This window comes from Euprymna scolopes, chromosome 22 (assembly GCF_053919585.1).
Source record: "Euprymna scolopes isolate OS-2025 chromosome 22, ASM5391958v1, whole genome shotgun sequence".
Taxonomy (NCBI): domain Eukaryota; kingdom Metazoa; phylum Mollusca; class Cephalopoda; order Sepiida; family Sepiolidae; genus Euprymna; species Euprymna scolopes.
Genome location: NC_136503.1, coordinates 32,130,759 through 32,147,159, shown reverse-complemented (window position 1 = coordinate 32,147,159; position 16,401 = coordinate 32,130,759). Strand labels below are relative to the sequence as shown.

General features: G+C 36.9%; 1 protein-coding gene across 1 annotated transcript in view; it reads right to left on the bottom strand.

Moving 5' to 3' along the window:
• Window positions 1-16,401, bottom strand: part of LOC145243951 (uncharacterized) — a 105,382-nt gene that overhangs the window by 67,971 nt on the left and 21,010 nt on the right. The window contains exon 3 of the mRNA XM_080107078.1: window positions 4,840-4,997. Within this exon, the coding sequence (XP_079963204.1) occupies window positions 4,840-4,997 (158 nt within the window). The remainder of the gene's footprint in view (window positions 1-4,839; window positions 4,998-16,401) is intronic.

Genomic DNA, 16,401 nt, shown 5'->3' with positions numbered 1-16,401 from the left:
AGCAGTTCTGGGGAAGAAACTACTGGAGTAGAAAGATCTTTTACATCTAGGGATCTTTACAGTGTGGTGGTGGGATTTTGCAGCTTGTCGGGTCTGTCAAGGGTGTTCACATCGTGGGGGCACAAGTGCTTGCAGTTCATCAGAGCATTCACCATTATAATACTTGTAGAACAGGCAGAGGGATGCAACGTTTCGACGATTGGGACAGAGGCTGAAGCTTAGATGCCAGTTTAGGGCCTATCAGATTTGCGACTCTCTTTTGAACCCTGCCAAGGAGCAAGAGACTAGTAGCCGATGCACCAGCCCAAATATGACAGCAATACTCCATACATGGGCAAATAGTGGCCTTATAGAGGTACAGGATACTTTCGGGTGTTAGAAGTTTTCTAGCACGGTAGAGAGAGCCCACCTTCCTTGCAACAGCCCTGGCAATGCTCTCGATGTAATTGTTCCAACTCATGTTTCCTGTGAACGTTAGGCCACGGAGCTTGAGAGACGTACTCTCAGATAAAGAGTCGTTGGCCATTGCTATAGGTGGTAGAGAAAGTTTCTTGTAATTATTGAATGAAACCAGTTTTGTCTTGGCGGCATTGAACGTGACCATCCATTTTTGTCCCCATTCCACTACTGATTGGAGGTCATTCTCTAGTGTTTCTGCCATTACTTTAGATATATGTTCATTTGTTTTCCTGACGTGCCTGCTATAGAGTGTGGTGTCATCAGCATATATACCCATCTCAGAGGCAATTTTGTCGGGGAGGTCATTTATGAATATCAGGAACAGTAGAGGTCCAAGGATAGATCCCTGGGGCACTCCCGCATTTATATCATATTGTTTAGATGTACGACCGTCGAGGACAACCTGGATTTTTCTCTTATCTAAGAAGGATTTAATTATGTTAAGTATTCTAGCAGTGATACCGTATGATCTAATCTTCCTGAGGAGACCCTCATGCCATACCCTGTCAAAAGCCTTAGATATATCTAGAGCTACCGCTCTGCCCTCTCCTGCTTTGTCCAGTGAATGGTATATGCGTTCAGAGATTACAGTGAGGATGTCTGCCGTGGAACAGGCTTGTCTAAATCCATATTGTTGGTCGGTTAGAAGTTTAGCATCTGTAAGGTGCTGGACTAGAGCATGGTTAATTAAGGTCTAAAATATTTTGGCAAAAAGTGGGAGGAGGCTAATAGGGCGATAATTTAATGGGTCAGTTCTTTCGCCAGAATTCTTGAATACTGGTACCACAGAAGCAGTTTTCCAACAGCCCGGAAAGCAAGATTCATTAAGGCATTTGTTGTAGAGTTTGGAGAGAACTGGAGCTACTTCGGCTGAGCACTTTTTTAATAGCACAGCTGGGATGAGGTCGGGTCCACATGCTTTTGAAGTGTCAAGGTATTTTATGATAGCATGCACCTGAGCAGGGGTGATTATTAGATCGTCTAGCGTGGCGTCTGTCCGCATAGGAAATTAGAGGGTCCAGTGTGGAGTCTGGCAAGCATGTTAGCCTTTTCAGTTGCTGAGCGAACAACCTCGTGATTGTTGGTTAGTGGGGGGAATTGTTGATTGCCCATTATTTACTACACTGTTGTAGATTTTCCAGAAGTCACAAGTTCCTAGTTTTTGTGCTTCGATGCGTTTTTTAGTGGTTTCCATAAATTCCCTCTTAGCTGTCGCTATTTCTTTCTTAACGTTACTTCTAGCTTCTATGTACTTCTGTCTGTTTGAACTGGACTTATGTCGTTTAAACCTGCGGAATGCATGCTGCCTTTGGGCAATGGCAGTTGCGCAAGTCGAAGTAAACCATTGATATAAAAGAATTTTTATTAACTACTTTAAAGGTAATCTTTATTTATCTTAATGTGTTTTCTTATTCCGTCACGTACATAGGCGTTGTCTGTCAGTTTCGAAACTTCGAGGCCCATGATTAGTTATCTGTTTGCACTGTTGTAAAACTTTAGGGGCCGCAAGGTAACATTGTTTTCATCTGTGAGCGAAGTTTATTTATGTATAAAACAGCTTAACTATGTCAAGTCCATGAAAAAGTTGATGAATACTTAATCCTTAGAGAAAAAAGATTTTCAGTGCTCTCATTGCGAGTAAATCATGTCAAAATCAGTGTTTTTTCCAACTGGTGACTAAAAACAAAAAAAAAAAAGAAAGAAAAAGAAAGAGGGCGCTTATCTTTTGGCAAGTTTGTTTTTTTTATACCAACATTCTTCCATTAGTAAATAAATGAAAAATCTCATTAGTAAATGAAAAATGTCTTGTCAATCTTTATATTTTTAAAAAATAAAACAAGCAAAGTCAAATTATTTAAACAATAAAAGGTTTAATAGAACAATGCGGTAAGTGAAGTTAACTTTTTTTTCTTTTGGAAGAAAATTCTTGGGGCGGGGGGGGGGGGGGCAGTACCTCCCTCCTCCCCTCCTCCCCAATGTAAACAAAATTTTTGTGAAATGGTAAATGTCGGTGCGTTACTTACGGAAAAGCAGTTAATTAAACTGCAGAAGAACCTGTTAATGGAATACCCCCCCCAAAAAAAAAAAACAACGAAAAACATAAAAATGTGTTTGCTGTTTATGTTTTTGCAAACCGCTCATGAAAACTTTATTTTTTGATCAATTAAAAAAACATTAAAAACTACCTAAGACAAAAAAAAAAAAAAAAAAATGAACCACATTTTTTTTTTTTTTAACTTTCTTATTAGAAAGATTCCTACGCGATATGATGACACTTCACTATGCCTGTTCACACACGTACGTATCATGTAACAAAAACATTAAGGCGGTGAAATGGCACAAAATAGTCCCATGGTCTAGGGGTTCATACCATGCAAACGGTAAATTTGCAGTGGGTTTGATTATCAGATTCATTGTCAGCGACCTCAAATAACTTTAAAGAAAAAAAAAAAGAAGAGTGGTTGGTGTTTAGCATAAGATAACATTTACCAAACCAATTTATATAGATTTAAAAAATAACATTATTGTTAAAAATATTTTTTAAAAAGTCAAATAAATAAATAGGAATAATTTGAGACGATTGAATATAAAGCTAAAAATTTAATCAAAGATTTAGTTATTTTTAAATTTCATTTAGAAATAATATTCTAGAAAGTGAATAAAAATCAGCTAGCGATTGAAGCTGCAAAAAAAAATGTTAAATTTTAAAGAGTTATCGAAGATAAAGAGAAAATAAAACAAAAAATGAATATCAAAAGATGAACAAAACATGTTATTCCCTTTGAAATTTGATGTTATTGTATTTTTGTTGAATTAATCATGACTCACTTTTTCTTTATATTTTTTAATATATAAAATAACTCCTGAAATTGATTGCCATTAATTTCATGGTGCATATTTAATTCATGGCTAAAATATGTTTTGACTCATCTTCAATCAAAGAAATTTTACGAAAAACAATGAAATTGTTTTCGAAATTCCCTTAATTGCATTTCCACTTTTTTGCTGTACCAAATTTTTTCGTTAAACAAAAAACTTTGATTATGTAATATAATTATATATAATAATATATTATATAAATTATATATATAAATATATAATAATATATTATATAAATATATAATAATATATTATATAAATTATATAATGGCATATTTCAAAACAACAATTCCACGGGAATCAGAATCGTACTTGGTGTCGGAATCGTTAATCAACATTTTTCAGGAATCAGAAAAAATTTGGGAATCATCCCAACACTAATTTTTTCATAAGTTTTTATTTCGGTTTTGATTCAAGCTAATGCACCCAAGTCATATGGATATATATATATTTTTTTTTAAATCGCAACTTTATAACATAAAAAACAAAACAAAACAAAAAACATTGCTAGAACATTAACTGTATAATAATATATATGAAATCTGCAAGAATTTAAATATCATATTTAAGCTTATTTTACGACCGGGCTTTATCGGACGTTCGTGTTAGCTTAGATAAATACTTTTGCAGTTTTAACAAAAAGCTACAATATCAGAGTGTCTCCATTTACACTGAACATCTACAGAATGCCAACATCAATATATTATATAAAAATGTGGAATTTCCACAGGTCTCGCTAGTTAATTATTACAAAAGAATAAAAGAGTTCACTTCTTTGCAAAGAAATGGGAACGCAATAATAAGATCAAAGTGCAGTATCTGTTCTGATGCTACACTTCAATTTTTTGTTCTCGGTTAGTAGAAGAGCAATCCTTCACGACTGAGACAATTTTTTTATTTTTGTTCCTTTCTCCACATTAAAAAAATGACTTTGGTGCCTAACTCTGCCCTCGTGAGAAGACAAAATAAATAAGAACATGGAAACTGTTTGATACTATATTCAAAATTAATGGATTAAATAAGAAAATACCAAAAAAGTAAGTTTTAAATATATTTTGAAAAGAAATCTGATTAGATCGTCAAGTCATATTTGCTTTCAAAAACTAGCAAAAGAGCAAAATGACCTACCACTGGACTAATGAACGCCACTAAAAACATTAGGTCCCTCTCCGATAAATCGGAGGACCAAAATATTCTTAGCCGATATACATATTTTTTTTAAATTTGTTGTAAAAAAAAAAAAAAAATGATAGAAAGAAAAGGATAAATTGGTTAGGTAGAATCGAATATCAACTGACCAGATTCAAAGTTATTGATATTAAACTTCAAGAAATAGACACATTAGATATGTACATAAGAGTTGTTGTTGTCAAGATGTGATGTATAAATTTAAAATGACATTTTCAATGTGCAAATTGAATGGTCACAACTTGTGAATATACATTCTCATTTTTCTCTTGATGAATTTTTTTTTCCATTTATCAATTACATTGAACTTACCAGCCTTGGAAGCATCCCTGCAGGTCCTGGGAACTTACGCCTTGGGCATCTTTCATTTGGAGGCATTTCTTGTTGCTCGCTTATGATGCAGTTCCCAGGGATGCTGCTTGGGGTCTGATGAACTCTGTCAGAGGACGGCAAATTTTCAAACTGACCACCTGGAAATATCAAATGGACAAAGACGCAATGGTTAAAGGAAAAGATGTTACATAGCAAGAGAACAAGTGTAATTGTGATGTCATACAAAAATGTTTCTTTCGATCTGCTGTCTCTAATCTACTCAATCTGTTTATAAATGGGGTTTGGTTTGGTTGTACGGCATATCAACCCATTTTGCTTAACTTGCTTTCGTTTAATAGTAATAATCATAATACCTACATAAATGTTAATAAAATTTTTTTTAGCATATTTTACATCCAAAAATAATACCAATTCCATCTGTTAGTAGTCTATATATATAAAAGCGAAAATGTATGTATGTATGCTTTTCCTCGATGTCCACAAAAGGTTTCTTTCAGAGAAGCGCTCGCTCGCTTCACAACTTCTTAAAACTTTTTATATCATCTATAAATTGTAATATCTCACACTTAACCACGGAGCTCGCCTGTCTATTTAATTTTATTGACTTTCAAACGTTAATCATTCCACATTTCCCGCATCGGCACGTGTTACATTCGGTTTTCGGTATAAAAAAAGCGAAACTCGACTCTAATCACAGGCCCAGAGCCAGTTTGGTCAATGTCAACTTCGTCATATCAGACGGTAGCTTTAATTTCGAGACGAGGGAGCGGATTTTTAAAAACAAACAAACCGATTTATTGACCTCATTAAAAACTGTCCCGCACAAAATGCTAACTGCTGAATACCTATCGCCGTCACGGCAATCAAAAACGCACACCTGTTTTTTTTTCACACTTTATTATTTTCCAACTGCGCGTCGTAAAGGCTTTGTTTTCACGGGTACCTGTTTTTTTTCACACACACCTACAAACACCCGGACAACGCCGGGTACCCCTCGCTAGTCCAATATATAAAAGGCAAAATGGGTGCGAGCGTTTGTGTACGCCCACGAAAGGCTTTTTGCATTGTGGTTCTCGCATCAGATTCCGGGAGAAGTTTTCTTATACTTCCTAGATCGTAATATCTCAGATTCGCAAACAGACATTTTTTTGATCAAGTTTTAAAAAATTCCGTTTTTTCAAGTGTTTGTTTGTCTTTTTCAAATAAATAAAGCAAAACTAATCGAACGAAAATGCCTGCTGCCTGGCCTTCCGGCCGGGTAGTATCTGTTCTGTAATTGGTCCTTGGTCAATATAGGGAAAACCCTTCATACTAAGGCAATTATTATTTATTTGGTTACTGCCAGAGTGCCTCCCTTTTTTGGCCAAGCTGCTTTTCTCTCACATTAAAAACAATCTTTGCGGGAGGTTTAAAAACAACCCCATTTCTGCAAATCATCTTTTTGATCGGCTACATTAAATTTGAATGCTTTACACTTCCGGTCGCGTTAGGAAGTAGGGATAAGACGTCAGGTTTTCTTTCACTTTCTTTTCTGTCCTCGTGTCGCGGGTTTGAGCCTGCCTGCCTACTACTGTGGCACTATTTCTCAGTGCCACGGTTTCTAACACACTCTATTCTAACACACTCTACAGCATGGCCGAGTGGTGATTTGACCATGGGCGTAGAGATACAAAAAAATGCATTCCCATAATTCCCTTTCTAGATCTCTCTCTCTCTTTCTATTCAGACCGTCATGAGATGAGGATGCATATTTCTGTCTCTCTGTAAACTGTAAATGGGGGGGGGGGGTAGCGTAGGTTAGTTAGTTCTGAAAAGCCTATTGCCTATGATTAACTGTAAAAAAATTAATTGTAATTTGTATATTGTATTGTGACATATTTTTTGTAAAATAAATAGTTACGACTATACAATATATATTACAATTGTGTCGCGTGTCGTTTTTTGTGTCTGCCATAAATGCCTTCATTGAAGAATGAGGTAGCCATGAGGAAAAGGAAGATTCTGACCCGAAGATCAAGACGTTTCCTGGGAGAAGAAGGAGCCACACAGCCACACCCAACATCTCAGGTATGCTTTTCTTCTTACAGACCCGACCCTAATGACTGGGCCATCGTCACATCTTCCTGAGACCATTTCTAAGACATTTAGTATAACATGTGAAGCCAGTAACACCTCAGTGACCGGCTGATCGTGTTACAAATTCGAGAGAAGAAACTAGAGTAGAAAGCTTTCTGGCATTCAGGGGTGTGATTTTGTTACTAAGCGGGTTTGTCAGGGTGCACAGGTGCAACAAGTTCATCAGAGCACATTCCATTAAAATATTTGTAAAACAAGCACAGAGATGCAACATTGCAGCGATAGGACAGAAGTTGGACCTATTAGATTGAAGACTCTTGTTTGGACCATATCCAAGAGGGTGAGAGTCGTGGTAGATGCATCAGTCCAGATGGAGCAACAATATTCCATGTATGGGTGAATATTTGCCTTGTAGAGGTACAGGATACTCTCAGGTAAATAGTCTTCTAGCATGATATAGGGAACCCATCTTCCTTGAAGCAGCCTTTGCAATGTCCTTAATGTATTTGTTCCAGTTTAAATTGCCTGTGAATGTTCGGCTGAGGAGTTTGAAGGAAGAATTCTCAGATAGCGTGTTATTTGTTATAGATATTGGTGAGGCGTCTCGTAATTGTTAAAGGATAGCAGCTTAGTCCTACTAGCATTAAATGTTACCATCTATTTATGGCCTCATTCCACTACGGTCTGGAGGTAATTTTCTAACGATTCTGCCATTGTCTAAGATTTGTGTATATCCATTCTTCTCTCATACATCTTAGAGAGCATTGTATCATCAGTAAAGATGCCCATCTTGGACACAATATTATCAGAGAAGTCGTTTATAAATATCAGAAATTATAATGGTCCAAGAATCGACCTGAGGCACTCCTATATTTATATAATGCTGGTTGGATGTAAGTCCATCAATGACAACCTGGATGGTGCTATGAAGGATCTAATTTTATATTTAGTACACATCCAGTTATACAGTACGTTTTAGTTTTCATTAGCAGTCCTTCATGTCAGACTTTGTCAACAGCCTTGGATATATCAAGAGCTATAGCCCTGGCTTCGCCTGTCTTATCCTGTGCATGGTAAATGCGTTCAGAGATGATTGTTAAAATATCTGCAGTAGAACAACATTGCCTAAATCCATACTGTCAGAGAAAAGATTAACTTTTGCTAAGTGGTGGACTAGTACGTGACTAATTAAGGTCTCAAAGATTTTAACGAAGGTGGGGAAGAGACTGATAGGGTGATAATTGAGAAGGTCAGTCCTTTCACCAGAATTCTTGTACACTGGTACTGCAGAGGCCACTTTCCAGCTATTAAGAAAGCACATTATCTTTTGAGACTGAACAGAAGCTTCTAATTGTGGTCATCTAAATAAACTAAGGCAACTTTTAAGTGTGAGGATTATGTGCTGAGGTCACTATATATACTTAGATATCCTAAACTAAAATTTTTTTTCATTATATTTAAAAAAAAAAAAAAAAGAATTTCTAATATAACCTAAATCTTTGCAAAACAAACAATGATACCAAATGTATTTTGGTAACACAATTAGCCATTGAATGATGACGGTTAATAATAAGGATATTTGTCGTCATCTGTGCTATGGGTTCATGAGCCAATTTTCAGTGCATAACTCAAAATGGAGGCTTTGAACAGATGAAAAATCCTTGCAAATGTAGTGATTCTACTTGAAGCAAATAACAAAAATAATTATCAGGGCTTTACGCTGTGACTGAAGCAGTCGCATTTGTGAATGATTTTTCAATATGGTGACTAGAAATAAATTGACGATTGTGTTTTCTTTTTTCACTGACAATTTTTCGAAGATCATTACTGAGTGGAAAATGTCTTTTCAACCATTTTCTTTTTTAATAAAACGAGCAAATCAAATTATTTAAACAATAAAAGCATAATAGAATAATATACTTTTTTTAATGAAGACTGTTTTATAAAAAACATCTGAAGAAATTTGAATGTTTAGACCTCCAATTGTATATTTATAAAAGAAAAAAAAGATCAATTTTGTTTACATTCAAATTTTATCAAAATAAGCCAAAATAAAGAAATTATCAATTTAAAATTGAAGCAAAATTTCACTATATATATATATATATATATATATATATATATATATATATATATATATAATTATTAGTTTCTAGAACGTTTTATTAAAGATGTCTGTTTCTTTTTCTATTAACTTAGAGTTAGTACTTTTGTAAATGTTTTGATCTTGTAAGAGTTTAAATATTTTATCTTTATATTCAGACATTTTCATTATGACACCACTGTCTTTGTCTGCAACCAATATGATGATGGCATAGTTGTTCTTTAAATGCATTAATGTGTCGTTTAGGTAAGATAATGTCCATGGTTTAGGGGGTAGCTGTTGATATAATGCCCTGAACAAAACCTTTCCTGAAATCTATATGTCTTTGTGTTTGTAGTGTTGGGCGATCATATTGGTTGTTATTTTGGGGTAAAATCCTGTCACAAATTTTAGTCCGAAACTGAGGATTTCCATTTCAGTGTTTGATAATGACTGCTCTGAGGTTCTGGATAAGTTCAGGTTATCCAATGGAGCACCACTTACTATTGGTGATTAGGTTGGATAATTTATTATTCAATTTTTTTATTATGTTTAAAATTTAAGGAATTAATCCGTCGTTTGATGTTAGAAATAGTGATTCTAGAAAGAAAGTGATTTGCATGTAGATCATCTGCCAGAGGGTTAGCGATGGTTCTTAAGTAGCTTTGTTCTTTAGGATCAGACAGAGCTGATGAATTGAGATATTGCTCGACGTATGTGGGAAAAATATGGTGAGAGAGTTGTAGAGATTTATTAGTACTCTTGGGTATACATTGGCAAAACAACGCAGTCTCGACAAGAAAATATGTGAACATAAAAGGGACATAAAAATATATTAGGTTGCAAAAATAATGTTTGTTGACGTTCAGCTTCAAAAGATAACTCCTTTCATAATGAACTTAATTAATCGAAATATGAACCATTAGAATCGACACATTTTTGCCAATGCAAAATAAGTTTATTTATCCAATTAGCATAGAGATCGGGAGTTCTGGAAGTGATGAAGTCATTGAAGGCCAAGTCGGCATCATCTCGGCTTTTGAAGCATTTTTCGTGCAGGACGTTGTCAAGATGTTTGAAAAAGTGATAATCGGTGGGTGAGAGATCCAGTGAATATGGTGGATGAGGCAGAGTTTCGTAGTCCAATTCGTTCATCTTCTGCAGTGTCAGTTGAGCAACCTGCAGATGAGCGTTTTCATGGAGGAGAATTGGTCACTTCATATTGACCAATTTCGGGCACATACGTTGGCGCTTTTGGTACATTTCATCAATTTGTTAGCATTACTTTCTCCGGCATAATCATTTCGCTCAGATTCAAGAAGCTGTGATGGAGGAGACCAGCCACAGACCACCAAACAGCCACCAAAACCTTTTTTTGGTGCAATTTCGCCTTTGGGAAGTGTTGTGGAGCTGTGCCAAACGTCACATCTATTGTTGTAGAGAATTCACTTCTCATCACACGTCACAATTCACTCGAGAAATGGATCGTTTTTGTTGCGCAGAAAGAGCATAGAAGACACATCAAAACGAGAATTTTTTTGATTATCAATACATGCTCCACCCATTTATCCAACTTCCTATTTGATTTCAATGGCAAAGGACTGTTGAGTGATCAACCTCGAGTTCAGCAGCAACTTCTCATGTGGTTTTATGAGGATCAGCTTTAATTAAGGCTTTCAAATGTTCGTTACCAACCGCAGTCAGCCAGCCGCAACGAATTTCATCTTTGAGGCTCTCATCACCATTGCAAAATTTCTCGAACCACCGTTTTCAGCCTAGTTTGAACTGGAACAAGAAAATCGTGCGGATTTGAATTTTGTCCATACTGTCGAAAAGCCTGTAAAAAAAAAAAATGAACGAAGAGAATGAGAACGGTAACGAATAACAATTCGATAGAGCGCAAAACGCACTTCAAAATGATATATAACACGGCTATATATATATCAATGAATTAATTCAGAAAGCATATATAAAAGTAACATGTGAGAAAATGATATTGTTTTTGCACCTAATTATATAGACACACCCACATACACACTAAACTGACTAGTTTGTAATACCTAATATCATTTATAAATCCATATTATTTGAATTCTGAGTGTTATTTTCACAACATTTCGGTCAGTCTTTGGCCTTCTTCAGATGCATCTTGTTGAACTCGAGAATCTTTCTGTTGAACTCCGGAATCTGCACGGAATTTTGAATAGAACTTTTTATTTAATCCACGAGGATAGCATGTTCTCGTTCCATCAAGGCACTGTCTATCACCAAGCTTCCATACTCCTTCTTTGCCTATTAGCCAGGCGTAGAGGTCGAAGCACAGGGATTCGACAGAAACACTCAGTGGTCGATCTTGTTTCCTGACTAGAGCGATTTCTCCCTCTCCCGACACATCCCATCCCCCTCTAAACTGGGCAGTTGGGAGTGCTTGAACATCATAATGCCAGTACAAGTGGATTGGGTTGACCATCGTCCGATGGGTTGAGGGTACCGGATTGACTTCCTGGCTGCTGTTCCTGACTGGTAGTACAGGTGCCCTAACTCTTTGGTAGCGCTTAGAGCGGCTGCTCTATCAACACTTGAATAATATTGGGATGTTTGTAGTGCCATGTCTCGCATGGAAAGGGATCATGCACTCATCCCCGTTGGGCTTTCCTGAAGCCACAGTCCTAGTAGATGGAAGGTCAGCTGACGGTCTACTTGTGTTGTATGTGTGGTGTTCTACATAACCAATTGTTCAGCACCATTTACCTAACTGAAACATTTAAAAAAAATGACAGTACAATCTAAAATTACGCTTAAACAAGGACAAAACTCAAAGAAAATCAAATTGCCTCCTCCCTTGAGGCTTGCATTTACTAATATCCGTGGGCTTAGAACTAATTTAAATGATGTTGAAGCATTTCTCCTAACAAATACCCCGGATATCTTAGCACTAAGTGAGACTAACCTATACTCCTCCATCCCCTCTAACTACTTTAACATGCCCGGATATCTCCCACTCTTCCGTAAGGACTCTGGCAGACATATGCATAGGCTTGGAGTATGTATTCAAAACACCCCTCCCCCTAACAAGAGAAAGAAAACTAGAATCGGACGATCAAGCCTTTATGTGCTTTAGACTTAACATGCAACATAGTATTAATTATTTTGATTTCCTCTACTGCTCTCCCTCGACCCAGGACTGTACCCTAATAAACAAAGTCTCTGACAGCATAGATACAGCACTTTCCCTCGACACTAGCGCACAAGTTCATGTATTTGGTGACTTCAATGTCCACCACAGTAACTAGCTTGGATTCTCTAATTACACAGATGCAGCTGGTACCACAACACATAGCTTCTCTATATCTCATTCCCTATCACAGACGGTTACGTTTCCAATCCGTTTCCCTGACCAGCAAGAGCAACACACATCACTTTTAGATCTGTTTCTGACCACAGTTCCTGATGATTGTGTTCATAGTTAAAATGATGATTGTGATAATAGTTAAAATCACCCTAAACTCTAGAGCCAAAATGGAAGAGCCATTGCTCAAAAGAACGAGATATTATAAAAAGATCGACTGGGAAGCCATCAGGGATCTCATTAGAGACGCCCCATGGTGAAATATCTTTTCACTTCCTGCTGAACAGTGCGCAAATGAGACCACTGAATAGTTGAAAACAGCAATTGAAGCACATGTCCGCACGCGGAAATTTTATAGCAAGCCCCACTCTCCCCAATGGTTTACTTCCACATGTGTAGCTGCCATCGTGCAAAGGCAGCACAAGTACCACAGATTTAACCAACATAAATCCAGTTCAAACAGACAGAAGCATATAGAAGCCAGAAGCAACTGTAAGAAAGAAATAGCGACACCTAAGAGAGAATTTACTGAAACCACCCAAAAACGCATAGAACCTCAGAAATTAGGAACCCGTGACTTCTGGAAAATCTACAATAGTGTAGTAAATAATGGGCAATCAACAATTCCCCCACTATCCAACAATCATGAAGTTGTTTGCTCAGCAACCGAGATGGCTAACATGCTTGCCAGTCAGTTTGCTTCCAATTCCACACTAGACCCTGCTAACCACCCTATCCCAGACTTTCCTTTGCAGACAGACGCCACATTTGACGATCTGAAAATCACCCCTTCTCAGGTGCATGCCATTATAAAAAATCTTGACACTGCAAAAGCATGTGGACCTGATCTCATCCCGGCTGTACTATTAAAAAAGTGCTCCACCGAAGTAGCTCCAATACTCTCCAAACTTTACAACAAATGCCTTAATGAATCTTGCTTTCCTGCCTACTGGCAAACTGCTTCTGTGGTACCAGTTTTCAAGAATTCTGGCAAAAGAACTGACCCAGCAAATTTCCGTCCCATTAGCCTTCTCCTACTTTTTGCCAAAATATTTGAGTCCATAATTAACTAAGCTCTAGTCCATCACCTTACAGATGCTAAACTTCTTACCGACCAACAATATGGATTTAGGCAAGCCCGTTCCACAGCAGACATTCTAACTGTAATCTCTGAGCGTATATACTATTCACTTGACAAAGCAGGGGAGGGTAGAGTGGTAGCTCTAGATATATCTAAGGTTTTTGACAGGGTATGGCATGAAGGTCTTCTCAGTGGTATCACTGGTAGAATACTTAACATAATTAAATCTTTCTTAGATAACAGAAAAATCCAGGTTGTCCTCGATGGCTGTACATCTAAACAATATGATATAAATGCGGGAGTGGCTCAGGGGTCTATCCTTGGATCTCTATTATTCCTTATATTCATAAATGACCTCCCTTACAAAATTGTTTGTGAGATGGGTATGTATGCTGATGACACCATGCTCTATAACAGGCACGACAGGAAAACAAATGAACACACATCTAAAGAAATGGCAGAAACACTAGAGAACGACCTCCAATCTGTAGTGGAATGGGGACAAAAATGGATGGTCACATTCAATGCTGCCAAGACTAAACTTGTTTCCTTCAATAATTACAAGAAACCTTCTCTACCACCAATAGCAATGGCCAAAGACTCTTTATCTGAAAGCACATTTTTTAAACTCCTTGGCCTAACGTTCACAAGAAACATGAGTTGGAACAATTACATTGAGATCATTGCCAGGACCGCTGCGAAAAGGGTAGGTTCTCTCTACGGTGCTAGAAAGCTACTGACTCCTGAAAGTATCATGTACCTCTATAAGGCCACCATTCGCCTATGCATGGAGTATTGTTGTCATATTTGGGCCGGTGCATCTGCTACTAGTCTCACTTCTGGACAGGGTTCAAAAGAGAGTCGCCAACCTAATAGGTCCTGAACTATCATCCAAGCTTCAGCCTCTGTCCCATCGATGCAATGCAGCATCCCTCTGCCTTTTTTACAAGTACTTTAACGATGCATGTTCTGATGAGCTGCAGGCACTTGTGCCCCCTCTACATAAATATCCCCGATAAGCAGTACAATCCCACCCTTTCAAAGTAGAGATCCCTAGATGTAAGAGAGCCTTCTACTCCAGTAGTTTCTTCCCCAGAACTGCTAGACTTTGGAACTCCTTGCCAGGTGCCAGGTTCCTGCTTCCCCAACTGTACTGACATGCAGAAGTTCAAGTTTAACGTGAACTGACATCTTGCTGCCCAACTCCCCAGCTAGTACCCCTGTAGCCTGTGTCCCTAATAGTAGCTCCCTACATCAAAGTGGCAATGTGCCTTGTTTGGGGTAAAAAAAAAAAAAAAAAAAAAAAAAAAAAGTCATTCACAATTGTATTTTGAGTGTTACCCGCACTGAGGAGTGAACCTCAACATCCGGAAGTATAATTTTTTACAATTTTACCAAGTACTCTATCTAGCAATACACATAGTCGATAAAATGCTTAGGATAATATCAGATTTCGAGGGGTTTCTGCTTCAAAATACCACCGTTTTATTCGGAAATGAATATACTTTCAAATGAATTAGTAAATAATAATGTACATTATATATTTTTAGAGTTTTAAGTAAATAAATTGATAAAAATGTGATCATCATAAAACAGTGTTTTCGGTAAGATTTTGTGATGACCCCCCACCCCCACCCCACCCCCGATTTGTAAACGCTTGTGTCAAGAAATTTTTTCATGAAATTTGGAAACTAGCCAGAAAAGATATAATTTTTAATAGTTTTGAGTGTCCGAAATTCATTTCTTTTTTTTTTTTTTTTTTTTAATTGCATTTTCACCCCAATCAAGGCACATTGCCACTTTATTGTAGGGGGCTACTATCAGGGACATAAGCATCAGGGGTACTTTGTAGGAAGTTAGGCAGCAAGATGTCAGTTCACGTTACACTTGAACTTCTGCATGTCAGTACAGTTGGGGAAGCAGCAACCCAGAAGGGAATTCTAAAGTCTAGCTGTTCTGGGGAAGAAACTGAAGGCTCTCTTGCATCTAGGTATCTCTACTGTGAAGGGGTGGGATTTAGCTGCTTGTCGGGTTTGTCGGGGGTATTTACGTTGAAGGGGCACAAGTGCTTGCAGTTCGTCAGAGCATTCACCGTTAAAGTATTTATAGAAAAGGCAGAGGGATGCAACATTTCGTCGATGTGACAGAGGCTGAAGTTTAGCTGGCAGTTCAAGATCTATCAGATTGGTGACTCTCTTTTGAACCTTGTCTAGGAGCGAGAGACTAGTGGCAGATGCACCAGCCCAAATATGACAACAATACTCCATACATGGGCCGTTTTTTTGTTGTGTTAAAAAAAAAAAAAAATTTTCAACATGAAGAGTATGGAAAATTTTGAAAAAGATTTTCTTTGGACACCACTATTAAATAAAACAATCTTTTTACTACTTTATTTGTTAAAAAGATAATTGGACAGTGTTTTCTCTAGTAGTACGTAGCAATTTAAAAACATATCAGAAAAAATTTGTAATGAATTGGAATCTAGACTGATGTAGTATTAGTAATAGCAGCGATAGCACAGCGTAAACAGACTTTTTTTTTTTTTGTTCATTTTTATTTCAGATCAAATTTTTTTTTTTATTGAAAATCTGGTTATAAAAAAAAATTTCTTACATGTTTAGTTAGAGCTATTTTGTTATTAACCATATAAATATTTTTAAAAATTGGTGAGTAGAACGACCAGCGAAGTATAAAAGGCCTGTTAATTGAAAAATACCTGCTGGCAATGTAGGTTTCCTTAATTTTAATTTTAATTGAATTTAAAAAATTTAAAAAGATTCTTTCTTAGCTTATCCAGCTCTTTCTATATATACCATTTCTATATATACCATTATTGAAATATTTTAAGCCATTTAAATTTTTTCATGTGTATTGCTACTCTATCCACTGCACCGCAGGTCCTTGAGAATTCTAGTATGAATTTTAGGAGCCTTAAACCAGTTATGGTTGACA